Raw genomic sequence first — 19,234 nt, forward strand, 5'->3', positions numbered from 1 at the left:
TTTCAGGCGCGAGGAAACGAGAGCGAAGGAGAGCGAGGTCGGAACGGGCGCATGCGCGAGGCGGCCTGCCTGCCCGACCTTCAGCAAGGCTGCTACCATGTTCTCTCGGGCGAACGTCGTTGGGCTGTCGGCCCGGGCCTTGCAGCCGCAATGGTACGGCAGCTTGCAGGAGGGCTGGGAAGACTGGGGGGATTGACGCGCCCAGTCAGATGGGCCGAAGGAAGGGCTGGGGCGTGCAGGACGGGCCCGGGGTCGCAGGGCCGAGCGCCGCCCGGCTGCTGGGGCTGAAGGCGGCCCCGAGCGGGAAGGGCGTGCGCCGGGGACGCAGCCGGGGTCAAGGGGGCAAGGTCACGCGCGCCCGCGGGGGGGCGCCCCGGCACTGCGGATCGGGCTGTTCGGGGGCGCGGACGGGACCCTGCAGATCGGGCTGTTCCGGGGCGCGCTTGGCGTGTTGAGCCCCGGAGGCCGGCGGTCGCGGTGCGCAGGGGGCTTTAAACACCTGTGGGTGCGGAAGGGAGGACGTCGCCGAGGCAGTTACCCGCACGGTCGCGGGATCGCACAGAGGTCCCGGGGAAGAAGGGCCCTGTAGGCCTGAAGGGACATTTGTTGACTGCCGTGCGTTTAAAGGATGCTAAAAGTTTTGCCGATTTTAAATATTAATTCTTTGGGGCAAAAAATGCGCATTAGAAGCCTAGGAAGAGACAGGTAAAATTGGTTTGGGGGTGGTGCTGTACAGTAGGAGGAAATGTCATGAAGCTAGAATCTCAGCACTTCAGACACAGCGCTAAGGGGATCCTTAGGTATGTGGGCTGTGCCCTCGAAACCCCCCGATTCTATAATAAGGAAGATTTCTAAGCAGCTGAAGCACTAAACGAGGTTTTTATATTCTAATTTGGGTAAGAGACTATAAAGCATTAATTGAGATCTTTCATTACACAAAAAGTGTATAGCAATATATGAGAATCTCAGGGTAATGAGGAAATTGAATGTGATGTGAATTATCTACATAGAATTTTGGGTAGATTAGACTTGGAAGTCAGATTTTCTTCCCTAGTAGTGAGAAAGAGCACCGTGTAAAATGGGGTGAGGCTGTAGCTCAGTGGAAGGTCCTGGGTTCAGTCCCCAGTACCTCAGGCACTCGGTGCGAGAAAGAATATTCATGGGAATATTCACAGTCACAGTAGTGACTCTCAGTTGTGTAAGTTGTCCCGTTTGTTAACTGTTCGGCAGACACTTGCTGAGTGAGAAGTGCTGAAATGTGAACACGTGTACCGTGTGAGTGAGTTTGGGACAGTTCCTGGCACCCGCGGCTGCTCCGCTCTTCTGTCCTACGTCTTCGCTGTGCCTTACTGTTACCCTTTTGTAGTTTTAGAATCTTATTCTGCCACTCATCTGACTGTGGGACCTTGGGCAGGCTGGTGTCTGCTGCTGGTTCCTCACCTTTTCAGTGGACATGCTGATAACAGTACGCAATTTGTTGGGTTAGTGTAAGGGTTGTGTGACTGACTGCAGAGAACCTAGGGCACTGGGAGAAATGCAGGACGTGGTCCAGTATATTAATTTAAAAGATGAAAATAAGTATAGGTGCCGTTTCTACATAAAGTATGTAAGGGCATTCTGCCTGACGGGAGGAAAGGAAGACCGAGGGCAGTGTGTGGGAAAGTGTGAGGCCCTCACTCTGATGTAAAGGCAGGTGATGGACCTCTGCGCCGAGACTGAGTATCAGGACTTAATACTTTCCCTAGAGAATTTGCTGGTGCTACTTCATTAATTTTTGTACTATATTACAGCCTTATATATTCCTCAAAAGTCAGACTGCAGTTTCTTTGGATAGTGAGTCGTTCCTGACTCCCTCTACTCTTTTTCATGTCCAGTAACTGCTGTAGGATGGTAGGAGATACAGGTCATCTACAGTTCCTTTGATTCTCCTTCCACTGTATCAGGTACCTTGCAAGTTGCTCAAGTAACCAACCGCCTGAAGGCTTCCCGGGATTTGATGCAGTCATTCAGAGTGTTATCCTTTCAATGCAGACTCTTCCTTAGTGCTTAATTGACTTGATTGAGCTATCCCTAAAGAGCACTCAAGCAGCTCAAGGCTATTTGATTTTTTGTTGTTTGTTTCTGAGACAAGGTCTTGCTATGTAGTTCAGGCTGGCCTTAAACTCACTGTGCAGAACTTCGCCATATCCACAAGTACTGGTATTTCAGGCACGTGCCACCACGCCTGGCCTGCTCATGGCTATTTGATGGTCAATTTGTACATAAAAATGAAGAAGTAACATCGTCGTTTTTAGAGCTACTTATGTGGAGGCTAAATGTAAGAGCTCTTCTAAATACATGCAATGACAGCATGTGCGCAGCATAGAGTAACAGAGGTGGCACACACCTGTAACTGGCACTTGGGAGGCTGAGGCAGGAGGATCTCATGAATTCGAGGCCAGCTTGGACTACATAGTGAAACCTTGTCTAAAAAATAGAAAAAATAATCGTAGATGATGCTTCCAGTTGATACCTGTCACTTGGAATCTTTATGGAAGCCAAAACATTACATTCATCTAAATCTGTGTACAGCTCAGATTTGTCCACTAGGTGTTCTCCAGCAAGACACTTGGATTTGGAGTGGAAAAGTCAGTACGCCAGACAAAGCCAGCTAAAAATGATTGCTGCTCTTCACATGCCATTATGAGAAAAGATGATTAGTAGAAGAGTCGTGTCCTCTGAAATAGCAGTTTTCAGTATTTTCCAGCTTTTTTTCCTTTAATACATTGATTCTCACAACCACGCCTAATATTCTGTACGATCTAATACTAGCAGTATTAAACTAAGCCAAGAGATTTTTGTTTAAAACAACGGTTTTAGTTTTGAACTTCCAGACTTATTTTTGTATACATAAACATGTGATCACAAAAATGATAACCATACAATATATGTTATTTCATAACCTGCAGTTTTTGTTGTAGGTTTTATTTTTTGAGATGTAGCTGAGGCTGGCCTGGAATTGAACTGTAGACCAAGATGACCTTGAACTTGAAATCCTCCTGCCTCAGCCTCCCAAATGCTAGGATTATAGGTACACCTGGCAAGAGAACCTACATTTTAAAAACTGAACTCAGTAGACTTCAAGTTGAGCATTTAATACAGAGAGTTCACATTCCCATCTACCACGCTGGACAGTTTGACATTATTAACATCTTGCTTTACAGTGGTATAGTTAGTGAACCAGTCAGTAGCAATACATTATTGTTCACTAGAGTTGGTAGTTTTATTAAGGTTCACTCTCTTTGTTAGGCAGTTCTAGGTTTTGACAAAAGCATAAGGACATGTATCCTGCATTTTGCTATTATCCAGAGAGTTTCATTGCCCGAAAAATTTTCCCCTTCCCTGAAAACCCTGGCAACCAGTGCTGTCTTTACTGTTGCTGTAGTTTTATCTTTTCTGGCATGGAAGATAGTTAAAATCAAACAATATATAGCTTTTTTCAGACTGCTTCCTTTCATGTAGCAATATGCATTTAAGATTTCTCTTGTCTTTTTATGACTCGATAGTATGTTTATTTTTACTGCTAAGTCATTCTCTGTTGTACGGATGTCCTGGGGAGGCTGGGTGCACATATTGAGAAGCATCTTGGTTACTTCGGTGACTTCCAGTTTGGGGCCATGCTGATTAAAGCAGTGGTGAAGACTTGGGTGTGGGTTTTATGTGCGCGTAGGTTTTTAACTCTGTTGTGCGAATACCTACGAGCGTGATTTTTGGGTCCTGTATTAAGGTTATGTTTAGCTTTGTAATAAACAGACCATCTTCCAAAGTGGCTGTACCAGTGTGGTCCCATTAGCAATCAGCGAGAGTCCATGTTCCATGTCCTAGCTGCCATTTGTGGGTGCTAATTTTATTGAATTTCATCCATTAGTGAATATGCATAGTGGTATCACATTGTTTTGACTTCTAATTCCCTCATAACATGATGCTGAGTATCATTTTATGTGCTTATTTGCCATCCTTGTATCTTTGTGGACTTGTGCAAATTTTTTTTCTTTTTCTTTTGGTCGTGGTGGTACTAGGGTTTGAACCCAGGGGCTTCTCACTGAGTTACACCCCCAGCCCTTTATGTTATTTTTTATTTTGAGACAGGGTCTTATTAAGTCACAAAGTTGCCCAGGTTGGGCTTGAACTTGCAGTCATCCTGCCTCAGCCTCCCAGAATTTTATGCCTGTGCTACCATGCGCAGCCTGTCCAGTTTTTATTTAGGTTGTTTGTTCTAATTGCTGCACTTTAAGAGTTCTGCAGATCCTTTATCAGAGATACAAGTATTTCTTTCAGCCTAGGACTTGTCTTCATCTTCCTTTCTTGTTTCCAGTAGTAGGAACTAAACCAATGGAATAGTCCCATCCCTTTCTTATTTTGAGACAGGGTCTCGCTGAATTGCCCAGGCTGACCTCAAACTTGTGGTTCTCCTACCTCGGCCTCTTCAGTAGCTGGGATTACAGGTGTGCACTTGCACGCCTGGCTGTTCATTCTCTTAAATATTTTTCACAGAGCAGAAGTTCAAGTGGAACTTAGGATTTTGTTCCTGTCATGGATCATGCTTTTGGTGTTGTATCACCCAGGATACTGAGATTTTCTCCTGTAGAGTCTTCTAGAACTTGTGCACCTTCGCACTGTACATTTAGGTCGGTGACCCACCTTGAGTAACTTCTGTATTAATGTTTTGCGTGTATACATCTGATTCTCCTCGCACTGTTCGTTGAAAGTGGCGTCCTTTCCCGCTGTTTTGCCGCTCTCTCAGAGGCCAGTTGCTTCCCTGTGTCCGTCTGTTTCTAGGCTCTGTTGAACCGTGTCCCCTCACACCAGTGCCGGGTCTGTCATCTCTGGGACTCTGTAGTAAATCTGGTAGTCAGTAGGGTCCGTCTTCACATTTTTCTTTATTATTGTTTGAGCTCCGTAGATCTTTTTGCTTTCCATGTAACTTTCACACCAGTTTGTTGATGTTCACAGAGTAACTTGCTAAGATTTCAGTTGGAGTTATGTTGAATCTGTACATCGAGTTGGGAAGAATTCATCTTAGCAAGGTTGAGGCTTCCAATCTGTGAATGTGGATCTGTAAGTCCAACCAATTAGAGATAAAGAATACTTTCTAAAAAGCACCTGTACTGTGAGCCAGGCATGGTGGTGTACCCCTGTGACCCCAGCACTCCGGGGGGCTGAGGCAGAAAGACTGCACCATGAGTTTGAGTCCAGGCTAGGCTACATAGTGAATTCAAGGCCAGTATGAGCTACTACATAATGAGACCTTGTCTCAAAAAAACAAATCTGTACTGAACATATACATTTGCTTTTCTGCTATTATTATTCCCTAAACAACGTGGTTTAATAACTTTTTACATTGTTATAAGTAATCTAGAGGTGATTTAAAGTATATGTGGGAAAAAGAACAAAAAAATATATGGCAGGATGTAAACCACTCAGGTTGGCCTTGACCTTGTGATGCTCCTGCCTCAGCTTCCTGCATAGCTGTGATATAGATGTGCAGCAGTCAGTATCCCTTTTTTTGTAAAGGATTTGGACATCTACAAGAGGCACTTATATATAAAAAAAAAATGATATATTTGACTTTTTTCCTTTTCTTGATTTACTGCATTGGCTATGATTTCCAGGATGTACTGGATAAGGGTGGTAGGAGAAAAACCTTGCTTCATTCCTAATCTTGGAAAGAAAGCTTTTAAGAGCCAGGCATGGTGGTGAATGCCTGTAATCCCAGCACTTAGGAGGCTGAGGCAGGAGGATCCTTGTGAGTTTGAGGCCAGCCTGGGCTACAAAGTGAGCTCAAGGACAGCCTGAACTGTAAGAGCAAGACCCTGTCTCAAAAAGACAAAAAAAAAAAAAAGAAAAAAAATGGAAAGAAAGCGAGCTTGTCACCCTTAAATCATAGGTTTAGGCAGGTTTGTCAGGCTAAGGAAGCTCTCTATTCCTAATTCACTGAGACACTTTATCATGAATGTGTGTTAGATTTTGTCGGATGCTTTTTCTGCATGAGTTTTGGACACTAAGTGAACTTTCCAGGTCGAACTTTGCATACCTGGAATAAGTACCACTTGGTGAAGACTTGGCTGTAATTCCTTTTAATGCACTGGTCTATATTTTTGTGTCTGTGTTTACGAGAGATGCGAGTTTTTAGTTTCCAGTTTTTTTTAATTAAGCTTACTGATTTTTTTTTTTTTTAGGTTTCCATTTTTTACAGTGTCTTTATCTGGTTTCCGCACTGAGTTAATGCTTGCTTCAGAGAATTAGCACAGCTCCTCTGCTTCTCGTTCTGCTTGCTCCTGTTGAGTATGTTTCGGTTTGGGCTTTAGCAGCAATGACCGTGTTACTGTCATTTTTCAGACCTGTGTCTGAATTCTCAGGATCTCTCGCTTCCCTTGGACATTCCCACTACCCCCACCCACTTCTTTTACCTGTTGTATTCAGAATTCGCTATCCCCAGGGAGCCCCTTCCACCCAGTCTCTCTGTATTGGGCACGGCAGCGCCATCCTCTGAGGCACTGAATTAGAAGGCTTAGTCAGTCTCACTGTTCCCCTTTCCACTAAGAACCTGCTCTCAGGTCTGGCCTGTGGCGCGGCCCCGTCATTCCAGTCTCCGCGCTGTGAGAGGTCAGCAGTTTCAGCTTCTCACTGCCGTCTGAAACTGAACTGAATCGTGTGCTTATAAACGTTCTTTGGAAAGCCTGCCATCTACAGAATTGTGTTTACTCTGACTGACTTTTTAGTATTTAAAACTGCCGAAACTTACGGTAATATTTAAGCACACTGTCCTCCCTGTCTACAGCTTTGTGCAGTTGCTTGCACGTGACACTGTTCTGAGAAGGCCCTCGAGGGGCCCTCCCACGTGCACAGGTACATTGACTCCGCATCTCCCAGGGGGCGCTGCCCGCGGGACGAGCACTGTGTATGCGCTCGAAGCCTTGAAGATTTTATGATGTCGTCTTTCCCACTAGGGCAGGGATCCTCTCCTCTCAGTAACATTTAGTCTGATCACTTTTATTCTTGTGCATTAGCACTTAGTTTTAATAGACAAAGCTTTGATTAAATTTTGCATAAGTCTGAGTTTTCATGGATCTTGCGAGTGAGATGATAACTGGTCTCTTAGGTGAGAGACCATGCCTTATTCACCAGTGCCTGCAACATAGAGGCTGCTTAGTGAACCTTTACTGAACTGAATTGAAAAGGGTAAAAGTCTGTTTGAATGTACTCCTATCCATGTGGTCAGCTAGGCTGTAATCGACTCTACTATTAAAGGTTCCTGACTAAGGAAGTCAGGGTTGCTCTTTAGACAGTTCTGACCTTGATTTAAGAACAGTTAGATAGCCTAACAAGGGGAAGGACTTTCCTGTCCCGGAAATTAAGCCAAGATGCAGCTGCAGAAGTGGAGCATTTGTGTAAGCGGGGCACTCAGTGAAAGGGTTGTGTTATGTTAAATAAGGTGAGGCCTTCGGTGTGTGCAGGCCCTGCTTGTCACTACTGGGAATTTATAAATATGTCTGTCTACAATCAGTCTTGTATTTGATAGATTATTTTAATGAGACATTTAATTTAAGCAATTCTGACATTTATTTATTTTCTACTGAAACGATTTCTCAGAAAAACTGAAATATTTTTAAAACTTTTATTCTTAGGATTCAAGTCCGAAATATGGCAACTTTGAAAGATAGTAAGTATGTTATTTGTCTTGATACTTGAATCAAGAAAAACTAAATTTTGACAAATAAAATACTTTTTAAAAATATCACTTTAACTCCCTGTGTGTTGGTCAAAATTGACAAAACGAATTTACACGAGTTGTGCAGGACACTGGACTTGTTTTGGAAAAGACAAGTGTGAGGTGACACATGAAGTTTTTGTGTTACTCTGGTCTTACACAACTAGAAAAACTGTCCTGTTTATAAGCTCGCTGTGGTGGTGCACACCTGTAATCCAGCACTCGGAGGCTGAGACAGGAGGATCATTGAGTTCGAGGCCATCCTGGGCTACATAGCGAGTTCAAAGCCAGCTTGAACTGCACAGTGAGACCCTGTCTCGAAAGACAAAATAAAACTGTATTATTTGTTTACACATAAAAATAATGTTATGGACTGTTTGGTTGAGGTGACTTGTAATGTCATTTAATGTTTTAAAGACATAATGAAAAAAAGTAATACATATGTCCTCTTACATTGCCATTTGCCTGTCCTGTCTAAGTATCATAGGACTTCCCCTTTTTATTACTACTAGTTTGAACATTAAGACTGCTTAGCATTGTGCTGTTGATGGATGGCCTAAATGCAAACACTATTCCATTTTGCACTTTGAAAAATCTTTCAGTGAAATATACCAGTCCAGTGCTACTGTACCCCTGTCCTAACAAACTTTTTCAATTTTTCAGTTACCAGGCGACTAAAGTCAATCAAAAACATCCAGAAAATTACCAAGTCTATGAAAATGGTAGCAGCAGCAAAATACGCCCGAGCAGAGAGGGAGCTGAAACCGGCCCGGGTATATGGAATAGGATCTTTTGGTAAGAGAACACGGTCATTCCACCAGTTATAGAACCGTTTACCGTGAAAGAGGGCTGATGACCTCTGTGTAGTGCTTTCCGTGGGGCCAGCCTCCCCAGAGCACTTGGGCTCAGCAGTCCTGTGAGGGTCTGAGATAAATGGACGAGAAGTCTGTTTGAATCCTCGCATGCTGTTGTCAAAGCCTGTCTGTTACCCATTGCATGTGACTATGTTAACTTTAAACATCCTGAAGTTTTTCCTAGGTTATTCGTATACCATTAAAAACCCATGAGGCTGGCTATGGTGGCACATGCCTGTAATTTTAGCACTCAGGAGGCTGAGGGAGGAGGATTGCCATGAGTTTGCGGCCATCCTGGACTGCATAGTGAGTTTGAGGCCAGCCTGAACCCAGATGGGCCCCATCTCAAAAAACAAAACAGAAACATTTAGAAACAGTGCATTAGACACAAATGATTGGTCTCATGCAGTTGTCTTGTAATGTGCTGTTTTAGGACATCACAGGGGAAGGGCTAGGTGGTGGGGAGGTGGCGGCTGCAGGGAGAGCTGACTGAGTGGTCCTGAGTGTGAGCGTTGTGTTGCTGTGAGTGAGGTGGAAAGGAAAAGACTGTCTCAGGCCTTCATTTCTACGACTGTCAGTGTTATCCTTCCAAAAGCACGAACCATTTTCCCACCTGATTTTATGCATCCATTCACGTCTCATTGTCCTAATGGAGAAAACTGATGCAGTAGTTCTAAAAAGAATTTCTGCTTTGTTTCTATATTTCTTGGAAATAAGCAAAATTGCAGAAAGCTGGAAAGTTCTCCTCCTGACCTGTGATCATAGCGTCTAAACTGGCTTCTGGACGAGGATGTAGCTCAATGGCACAGTGTCTGCCTGGCAAGTGCAAGGTCATGAGTTTGATTCCCAGTACCAAAAAAAAAAAAAAAAATAACAGCGTAATGTCTATGCAAACTCCTGGCTTCTCACTCTCCCTCATACAGAATTAAGGCCGCCTCACAGATTTTTTAACTTAGTATGAAAAAAAATTAGGCACATATGAAAGTAAAGAAAACCAGGCAGGGACTAGGGAGATAGCACCTGCCAGGGGTGGTGGTGCATGCCTGTGATTAAGGCAAGTGCAGGGTCCTGAGTTTGATTTCCAGCACCAAAAAAAAGAAAAGAAAAGAAAATCATGTAGTGAGTCCACAGTTACTGTCTAGCGTTTTATTATCGGCTCAAGTCTCCAAATGTCAGTTTGGGGCTGGAGTCTTCCCTTAGGAGCACCGTCCTGTGAGTAACCGGTCCCTCCTCTCGGGCTGTTGAAGCCTGTGAATCAAGCCTGTGAATCGGTGCCTTGGCTTCTGTACTTGGCTTCTGTACCTTCCCCATGGTCTGCTCTGCCCTGCGGCCAGGATGGTTAAGATGTGAATCGGTCTGTTCACCGCTCCCACCCCAATCTCTTTCCCTCCCGGCCTGCTGCTGCACCCTCACATCCTCCGTGATTCTGCCCTCTGCCACAGCCTCGCGCCCACACTGCTGCTGTTGGTGCTCCGCTCACATGCTGCTTCCCTCCTTCCACTCAGGTTTCTGCTCACCACCTCATCCCAGCCCCTCCCTGCGTGCCGGGGAATATGCTATTCCCTTGTCCCCTCGTATCTTTTTAAACATGTATTTGTACCACTAAGGGGATTTTATGTGGGAGAGTGATAGGGCACTAGGCCTCGGGTGAAATAGCTTCTTACATTAAAAATGCCATTGTCTTAGTTACTTTTCTCTCTTTGCTGAGACAAAATAACCGACACCTAAAATTAAGGGAGGAAAGGTTTATTTAGCTCACAGTGTGTGGAGGTTTCAGTCCTTAATTGGCTGGCTCCGAGGCAGACTGGCATGGCACGGCAACATTTCACAGCGGCACAAGACAGCAAAAGCAGCAAGAGCAGAAGGGGAAGCCTGTCTCAAAAAACTAATAAATAAATAGATGAATAAACAAGCGAGCAAGCCATGTTTAGTGTCAGCTAACTGGAGCAGCGTTGCTAGGTTAGGATTTAACCCTCCTTATTAGTGCCAGCCCATTGGCTGCCATGAGTTGCTTGCTCAGTAAACACATGCAGGTCTGGCTTAGAGTAGGTGACTGATCTCCAGTTCGTATAGGGCTGGATCTTACTCCTGTCTGTACCTTGGAATACCTAACTTAGGTAAAATGTGTGGGGGACGCTCAATAATTGCAGCACCATATGGGTTCGAGTTTGTTTCTGCGTTGCTGGGGATAGGACCCAGGACTTCGCACATGGCAAGTGAGGCTTCTGCCAGTGAGCTGTTCCGCTAACCCCAGTGCAGTCTGTTACACGTCGAATTTCCTGGCCAGGGGTGGTGGTGCAGGCCTGTGATCCCAGCACTCTGGAGGCTGAGGCAGGAGGTTCAAGGGTTTGAGCCCAGTGTGGGCACCTAGCGGGACCTTGTCTCAAAGAATAAAAACTAGATGGAGATACAGCTCTGTGAAGGCCCTGACTTTAACCCCGTCTCACGCACCCACCCACGCACACACACAATTTCCTTATGGGTGTGTTAACATGGGGGAAGAAAAAGCTTTCCTTAAAAAGCCACTTTATATGGGAGACGCAGCAGCTCACAGCTGTAGTCTCAGGAAGGCCGAGGCAGGCATTTCACAAGTTCAAGGCCAGCCTGGGCAAAATAGTAAGAACCTGTCTCTAGAAAAAGTTACTTTCTTGCCACTATGAATAAATATAATAAATTCATTCCCCTCTAAAAACTATACCATGAAATTATTCATCTAAAAAAGGAGAAACTAACTTTGATATCTTATTAGAGTATTTGTAGTATAGTAGTAATAATAAAAATAAAGGAGAGACTTACAGAAGTGTTCTTACCAGTTAGTTCCTGAACCTGGAGTTGAGTATTCCTGTCTGCTTTTTTGGGGAAAAGGGTACTCAGAAGTTAAAATTTGAGATATGATAACTGGATCTGCCACTGCAGGGAGCCCCAGCTCCCCAGCTGTAGCCAGCTGTTGAAACCTGCCATGCATTTGGCCAGACCTTGCTCACCAAGACCCACCCCCACCAGTGGCCGAGCACAGGCCAGTGCTGAGGCATGCTGTTCTTGGGAGACTCGGAGCCTCCCAGCAGCTCAGCCTGACTTCGCTCAGAGGGACAGTGGTCCAGGAAGCTGCGCTCCAGCTGTTGTTCCTCTCCTTCCTGTCACGGGGCAGGTGAGCCTTGTAATATGAGGCTCTTCTGTCTCACTGAGCCTCCTCACGTGTTCTCACCTAGCAAGCTCATGTGTCTTCCAGCCCATTTCCTCTCCTCCTGGCCTTGGCTTCTTGGAAGACTGGACCAACAAAGTTGGTAAAGTAATGCCAGAAATAAACTGGCAGTTATTACTTCATTGTCACCAGTGGTTTTTCATTTTTGCAGTACACACTGGCTCTTTTTGGTTCTTTTTTGGAGACAGGGTCTCGCTAAGTTGCCAGGTTACCCAGGCTGGGCTGCACTTGAAATTCTGCCTCAGCCTCCCGGAGTTCCGGGATTACAAGCAGACACCACCATGCCCAGCCAGTTCTTTAAAATAAATTGAAGTGCAGTTTATTTGAGCAGCTCCGTGAAGGTGGTTTCCTTCTTCTTGGTTGTATGCTAGAAGTTTGCATTCTGGAGAAGTCATATCTTGATACCTAGATAAGTAGATACCTCCGTAATTCTACCTCTTTATAAGTTCTTATTGTACTAGGAAATTTTTTCTTTCTATTTGGCTTATTTGGTGTTTTTGATTTTTTTGAGACAGTCTCACTCTGTAGTTCAGGCCTCAGCCTTCCCAGTGCTGGGATTACAGGTGTGCACTACCACACGTGGCTGGAATTTTTTCTTAAGTCAACGTTTTTTTAAAAAATGGCCATTGATTTCTGAACTTTGTGATAGGAAGTTAAACCTCCCTGGTTTTCTGCCTGCTTGTAAGCAGTAAGTACACTGACGTCTGATTATGCTAGTCAGTCAGTGCTACCTAGACTTAACTGCGTATTTTAAAAACAGCTCTCCATTTTGTAAGTTAATGATTATTGCTGTATGTAATATGGATTGCATATTTAAAAAACTGTTGGCTTTTTTGTTTCTAAGCTCTGTATGAAAAAGCTGATATTAAGGTAGCTGAAGACAAGAAGAAACACCTTCTCATCGGTGTGTCCTCAGACCGAGGGCTTTGTGGTGCTATCCATTCCTCAGTCGCTAAACAGATGAAGAGCGAGGTGGCCACGCTCACGGCCGCGGGAAAAGAGGTCATGCTCGTTGGAATTGGTGATAAAATTAGGGGCATACTTTCCAGGTAAGTTACGTACACGCTGCTCACGTTCGGAAGGTTGCAGGCATGAGTAAATGGAGGTGTCCTCCATGTTAAGTACACACTTGTACATGCACAGAAAATTCTGTTCTGCTTTCATATTTTTCAGGATATATTGAAATATATAAATTTCCCATTTTTTTTCTTTCCTTTTCATCCACCACATAATTGAATACAATGGAAATAACCAAAGCTGTAGGCATTAAACCAAACAAGGGATCTGAGGAGCTGTCACAGCCTGGAAAAGTTAGAAAGGAGCAATACTTCATTAGTATTAAAAGGAGAAAAACAGGGAGAATATAAAGTAAGAAAGGTGAAAGTTTTAGTCCTCAGTTCTTTGCCCAAGGAAAGGAATAATGATATTGTGTGAAACACCTTAATTCAGGCAACCATTACCTCCTATATCCTCCCCAAAAACTAGATCTGGCTGGGCACGGAGGTGCACACCAGCACTTGGTAGACTGAGGCAGGAAAATCGCCTTGGGTCCGAGGCCAGCCTGGGCTACATGGGAGTTCAAGGCCAGCCTGAACTACAGACCGAGACTCTGTCTCAAACAACAGAAACTTGATCTATCCTGATATTTTTTCCTTGTTCCCACATTCTTTCAACGCAAGTATTCCATTAAATACTGGGTGTGATCCCTAGGACTCATTCTGACCAGTTTCTGGTGACGTTCAAGGACGTGGGAAGAAAGCCCCCTACCTTTGGAGATGCGTCCGTCATTGCTCTGGAATTACTAAATTCTGGGTATGAGTTTGATGAAGGCTCTGTCATCTTCAATCGATTCAGGCAAGAAACATTTACAGTTCAAAGTTCTTTTATATTTGTGTTATAAATAACTAAGTGTCTGTTTATTTTGAGGCTTATATTTGCTTTTATTATTTCTAGGTCTGTTATCTCCTACAAGACAGAAGAAAAGCCCATCTTTTCTCTTAACACCATTGCGAGTGCTGGTGAGTATTTTTTACATGCCAAATATTTTGGATTTGGAGAGGAGAGGTTTTGTCCTTGAAGGGAAACACTGTCAGGATGCCCAGTTACCTTCGGGGCCGTGGGTAAGGAGCGCTGTGTGTTAGTGACTTCCATACCTTATTCCACTTGTTTGGCAAGTGCTGCTGTTTCTCCATGAGTTGAAGAAACCTCTCTCCTGGGAGCTGTGAGTCCTGTCCTGCAGGGTGGAAGTGCCTCACCAGACAGGTGCTCTCCACTCTGCGAATGGAGACGCTAAGTGCAGGGCAATCAGAAGCTCTAGAGTGGAGATGTGAATGGTGCTCACAGTGGATTCACGTGGAGCCACTCATGTCTTACTTTGTTTCAATAGTCATGTTTGCCCAGTGAAGCATCCTAAAAATAATACTCTGGAATTTATTTTCTAAGTGTTTTCCCCAGTTGTATATACCATATTTCATCTGTTTGTGTATATTTTTTATATTTTAATGTCTTTGACACGATGCCTCTGTTACCCAATGGAAGGCCACAATTTTCATTCTTTTTTTTTTTTAGTCTTTTTGAGACAGGGTCTCACTATACAGTTCAGCCTGATCTTGAGCTCACTTTGTAGCCCAGGTTGGTCTTGAACTCGCAACAATCCTCCTGCCTCAGCCTCCTGAGTGCTGGGATTACAGGCATGCACCACCACGCCCAGCACAGCCATGAAATTTGGTAGCTATTTTAAACGTCAGCTTCTTAATACTTAACTTAAACCTCTGAAGCAGAATATTATGTCAGATATTTTGCTGTCACGTTAGTTTGCTGAATACAAAGCTAGTAAACATTCTTTGACTTAAAATGGATTCTGTTCTGTAATTATAAGGGTTCTTACAGTAGTGAGTTGCCTTTGATGAAACAGTCTTTAGTCCATTTAACATGAAAGAAATTCATCACTTGTTCTGACAGAGAGCATGAGCATCTACGATGATATTGACGCCGATGTGCTGCAGAATTACCAAGAGTACAGTCTGGCCAACATCATCTACTACTCCCTGAAGGAGTCCACCACCAGCGAGCAAAGCGCCAGGATGACAGCCATGGACAACGCCAGCAAGAACGCGTGTAAGTGCGCCGTGGCGACGGTGCAGGTGCTGGCTGGGACCACGGCGCGTGGACAGTGCCAGGGAGAACTGGTGCAGCTCACGGTGCACCTCTCCTGAGTGCCTCGCCCAGAGCAGCGTCAGAAATGCTGACAAAGTCTCCTTTCTTGGAGGGAAGCGTATCTCACTTCACAGGTAGCAGACTTGCAAGTAATGTAAAAAGTCACCCTGTGGAAGACGTATAAATATCTCCACAACACTGGTTCTGGGGGCCACTTTGGGAGTCCAAAAGAAACAGTCTCCTTTTTGTTTTATTTTTATGGTACTGGGGATTGACTGGACCCAGGGCCTTTGCACTGAGCTAAAGTCACATTCCTTTTTTTTCCTTCCATTTTTGTTGTGAGAGAGAGCTCACAAAGTTGCCTGGGCTGGGCTCGAACTTGTAATCCTTCTGCCTCAGCCCCCTGGAGTGCTAGGATTACAGGTGTACACTGCCATTCCCAGTTCTTTTAAATTAAGCAGTGGAGGTTAATTAACTAGTTGTTCCGTTCTACTTTTGGATTTTGTCATGTAGTCTTTCTGTTTTGTTTGCAGCTGAGATGATTGATAAGTTGACGCTGACGTTCAATCGCACTCGCCAAGCCGTCATCACCAAAGAGTTGATTGAAATCATCTCTGGCGCAGCAGCTCTGTGAGTCACTGGGTTGTGACCCTCGGGGGTCTTTTCCCCTCTCCCACCCGCTGCATGTAAACGTTTTCTGTTTTGTTTGCCTACTAAAGTGGAAAGGACTCGTTGCTGAATCTTGACTCTTGAGGCTGTCTGGTTTATTCTATTGTTTCAGCTGAAACATCAGGCTTAGTTTCTTCGTTAGAGATCAGTATATTGTTAGCTTTCACTTTCCTAAAGTGCTAAGAGTAAACGTGAATAATTCAGTACCACTGGTATGTCTGTCTTTGGAATGTAAAGCATTGCAGGCTGAGCTGTCCGAATTTCAGGACTAGCTTTGCATTTGGTGTTATAAACCACTTAATGGTGGTAGGGTTCAGGAATTTTTAAAATTATTTTTCCTATGTCAGAACCATAAGAGAGCATGCTGCTTTCCTCAGAAAATGTGATTGTCCAGACATGTTAATGTTTGTGAAATAAGGTAACATCGTGGCAGTTTCAGTCACAAAATTATTAAGGTGAATATCTGTGTGCAAAGTGCAGTGCTGGGCAGTGTTCAGGATTGGGTTTTCTCTTTCAGTGGGCTGAGAAAACACAGGGTGATTGTGATGAAAGATGAAATGGGTAGTGAATTAACTTTGATTCATTCCATCTTACCTCCTATTAATTGGTCATCAACGTCTAGAAGAGTTATTTTGCAGGGTTTTTTGTTTTGTTTTGAGACATGTTCTTGCCACGTTGTCCAGGGTGCCTTAAACTCTTGGGCTCAGGCCATCCTCCTGCCTCAGCCTCCCTGTACACCTCCCCATTACACCTAGCAAAAAGATCTTTTCTTTTCAATACTGAGTGCCTCTTAAGTGCAAGGCCATGTGCTAGGTACTGAAACTACAATGCTGCCAGTCTTTGCCTTCCGGGAGCCGAGTCTTAACAGAAGACAGATGCTAAGTAAGAAATTGCAGCAGGAGACGGTGGCCCGGTGCAGAGCTGCATTTTAAAACTTTGTTAAAGGAGGGAAGGGGCAGACAGTATGTGACCAACAGGCCTAAACTACAGTATTTACTGACTGGTCCTTCACAGAAGAGAAATTGCTGATCTTGGAGCGCACGCTGGAGGAAAGTAATGGCGCTCATTCTTTGGGTATTGTCATACTCTACAGAGACAGCCTAGCTGGATGTATGTTGTCACGTATTTCCTGGACATCAGTAGCACTCCTGCCATTCTGATCCCTCCGTTTCTGGCTTGCTTGAACCTCAGCCACCTTGATCTATTTCTAGGTCTTCAAATGTGTCACGCTCTTATCTCCAGGGAGGTGGCCCAGGGCCTCAAACTGGGCTACATCTCCTGCCTTTCTTTTCTTTTCTTTTTTTTTTTGAGAGGATCCTGCAAAATCACTAAACTGCCCAGGCTGGACTCAAACTGTAATCCTTCTGCCTCAGCCTCCCAGAGTGCTGGGATTGTAACTGCATGCCACCACCACCAGTTTAGAATGCCATCCTTTCCTTCCTCTTGTTTTGATTCTTCATCTGACAGCCTCCTGCTTATCCTTTCTAACTGGCTAGGGGACCCTTTCTTCCAGAAGACACTCCTTCATGATCTGAGTGAGGTACTGTTCTTATCCTGTGCCTCCGTTTATCTTCACACTTCGGACATTATTTCAGGAATTGCCTTTTAACTTGACCATGTTCTAAAACTAACTGAGCCAGTGGAGATTATTGTGTAAGTCACGAGTTGACCTCATCGGCTCTATAGTCCTAAGCATTCTTCTTCCTTCTCTATTTGCTTCCTAAGCATGGTTTTCTTAGGACAATCCCATCTCTTGGCCTGGGCACAAGGGTTCTGGTGGCATCATAGAATAACGTCTTGTGATGTCCAGCATGATAAGCTCGGTTGGGACTCTACGACGCAGCTTTGTGACCTGTAAGCAGGAACTAGTACAAGGATTAAATAATCACTCATTATTCTCTTTGTTGTAAGTCCTGTGCTGCTGCTAGGCTGATTTCTTCTTGGGTGCCGAGTGTGAGAAGGTCCGGGGGAGGAACTGCATTCTGAAGGCCAAAAAGTAGGGTGGACCCAGAGAAGTCGAAGTTGTGTTTGGCTCTTGCAAAACCAGTGTTAGGTTTGAACTATAGGATACAACTTGGGCGAAATTCAGGACCAGTGTCTTCCTTCTTGAGTAGGAATGCGGAAACCTTCCTAGAAGTAGCAAATTCAAGGGAAATGAGGAGAGGGGCACTGGGATGTAAAACTAAGAATTTAGAAAAACAAATCCAAACAACTGAAAATTACCTATTAAATTTTCATTTCTAGAAAGGTGGTCTACCTCCTTATTGTAAGTTAGTTGTGCAGTTCAGGGTTGGATTATTTATATGAGTAGACCATGTGCTTTATAACCTGTTTGTTTTTATGATTTGAAACTTTAATATTTGATGCAGCTACATATGACTAGTAGTAAGTGCAGTTCAGGGTTGGATTATTTATATGAGTAGACCATGTGCTTTATAACCTGTTTGTTTTTATGATTTGAAACTTTAATATTTGATGCAGCTACATATGACTAGTAGTAAAATTAAAAGCATGACTAATCATATTTGAGGTGACAAGAATATACTACTAGTTTAAATTTTTTTAATGTATGCTCCTTAAGGAAAAAATAGTAACTTAAATTATATCTTCAGTGTACCTATTTGCATGCATATATTTTTATTGCTTAACCACACTGGAATCTGTAACTTTTTATATTGTTTGAGTTGGTTTTAAAGGAATGCACTAGTAAGTATTTATATGATAAACTCAAGGTAACATCTAAAGAAATGACTGTGATTAACTAGCATGGGATGCCTACTGACCAGCTTGTTTTGTGTTTCTTTTTCTTCTAATACAATAACCAGGGATTAATGAAAATCAAGTTCCATCCTTAGACAAGAGGTAAAGTTCATTCACCCTTTCCATTCCCCTTCAGAAAGGAAACCTAGCCAAATATAACAAGTTAATTTAGCAGTAATGAGCTGCTAAGAGAAGCAGAAGGGATTGGCAGGCCAGTTTATAGCAGCAGCCAGTTGGTGGATGCGTACAGGCGGTACTAGTGGATTTGGTCTGTTTACATGTATTGAACACACTGGTTGTAGAAAAGGCAGACGTAGGAAATAAGCTTTAAGGATAGACAATTAGTATGATCTTGAGATAGTAAGTGTGGGTTAGTGACAGGGGTTCTCAAACTGAATGTTCTCTGTTTAATGGAAAAGAAGACACCTAGATTCTCGTCTCTGTGGATTCATTTTCTTGGGATGTCGTGTATCTTCGGGAAAATAACTGCACACTCTGTAAATACAGTGAGGATAAATGCACAACAATATTCTTATGAACCCATGAAAAGTTCCACAGCCCCAAATCTGAGAACTGCTGGGACATTTTATAAATATTTATACCCCATTTAAACATATCACCTCTTAATATTATTTTCACTCCTTCCCCAAAAAAATACAGTTTGATTGTTTACTTGTTCTGTACTTTGTTTTTCAGGTAAAGAAGGAAAACTCCGCAAGCTGGTTTTGTTTTTAGCTTACTGCTATCTTTGTCGGAGGAAACGTGGTCCACTGTTTGAATTACTAAAGACAGCAAGATGTTTATAAATTACCTTACAATAAACAACTTACAATAAGAAAGTCA

General features: G+C 43.7%; 1 protein-coding gene and 1 long non-coding RNA gene across 5 annotated transcripts; one reads left to right on the plus strand and one right to left on the minus strand.

The window, feature by feature from the left end:
* Window positions 1–66: 66 nt before the first annotated feature.
* Atp5c1 (ATP synthase, H+ transporting, mitochondrial F1 complex, gamma polypeptide 1) lies at window positions 67–19,234 on the plus strand. Of its 4 annotated transcripts, none has more exons than XM_005383875.2 (10): window positions 67–153; window positions 7,668–7,702; window positions 8,414–8,545; window positions 12,651–12,855; window positions 13,517–13,660; window positions 13,760–13,824; window positions 14,768–14,923; window positions 15,496–15,592; window positions 18,457–18,493; window positions 19,088–19,234. In XM_005383875.2, the coding sequence occupies exons 1-9, from the start codon at window positions 98–100 to the stop codon at window positions 18,461–18,463; spliced, it is 897 nt and encodes a 298-aa protein (XP_005383932.1). In that variant the 5' UTR covers window positions 67–97; the 3' UTR covers window positions 18,464–18,493; window positions 19,088–19,234. The 4 variants fall into 4 exon arrangements, with proteins under 4 accessions (XP_005383932.1, XP_005383933.1, XP_013369178.1 ...); XM_005383877.2 differs by lacking the exon at window positions 67–153 and adding an exon at window positions 399–477; XM_005383876.2 differs by lacking the exon at window positions 18,457–18,493.
* Window positions 9,736–12,007, minus strand: LOC106148426. The gene is made up of 2 exons (XR_001233852.1): window positions 10,364–12,007; window positions 9,736–9,928 (listed from the first exon to the last, which is right to left on the minus strand). It is a non-coding gene; the product is annotated as an uncharacterized LOC106148426 (long non-coding RNA).

Source organism: Chinchilla lanigera, unplaced genomic scaffold, assembly GCF_000276665.1.
Source record: "Chinchilla lanigera isolate Chin_1 unplaced genomic scaffold, ChiLan1.0 scaffold00020, whole genome shotgun sequence".
In the NCBI taxonomy this organism is placed as follows: Eukaryota; Metazoa; Chordata; class Mammalia; order Rodentia; family Chinchillidae; genus Chinchilla; species Chinchilla lanigera.

Bases quoted from the DNA above. Each gene is read 5' to 3' on its own strand.
- Atp5c1 (XM_005383875.2), top strand. From the start codon at position 98: ATGTTCTCTCGGGCGAACGTCGTTGGGCTGTCGGCCCGGGCCTTGCAG. The intron at 154-7,667 runs GTACGGCAGCTT...TTTTATTCTTAG, and splicing joins CGGGCCTTGCAGCCGCAATG to GATTCAAGTCCGAAATATGG. The intron at 14,924-15,495 runs GTAAGTGCGCCG...TTTTGTTTGCAG, and splicing joins CAACGCCAGCAAGAACGCGT to CTGAGATGATTGATAAGTTG.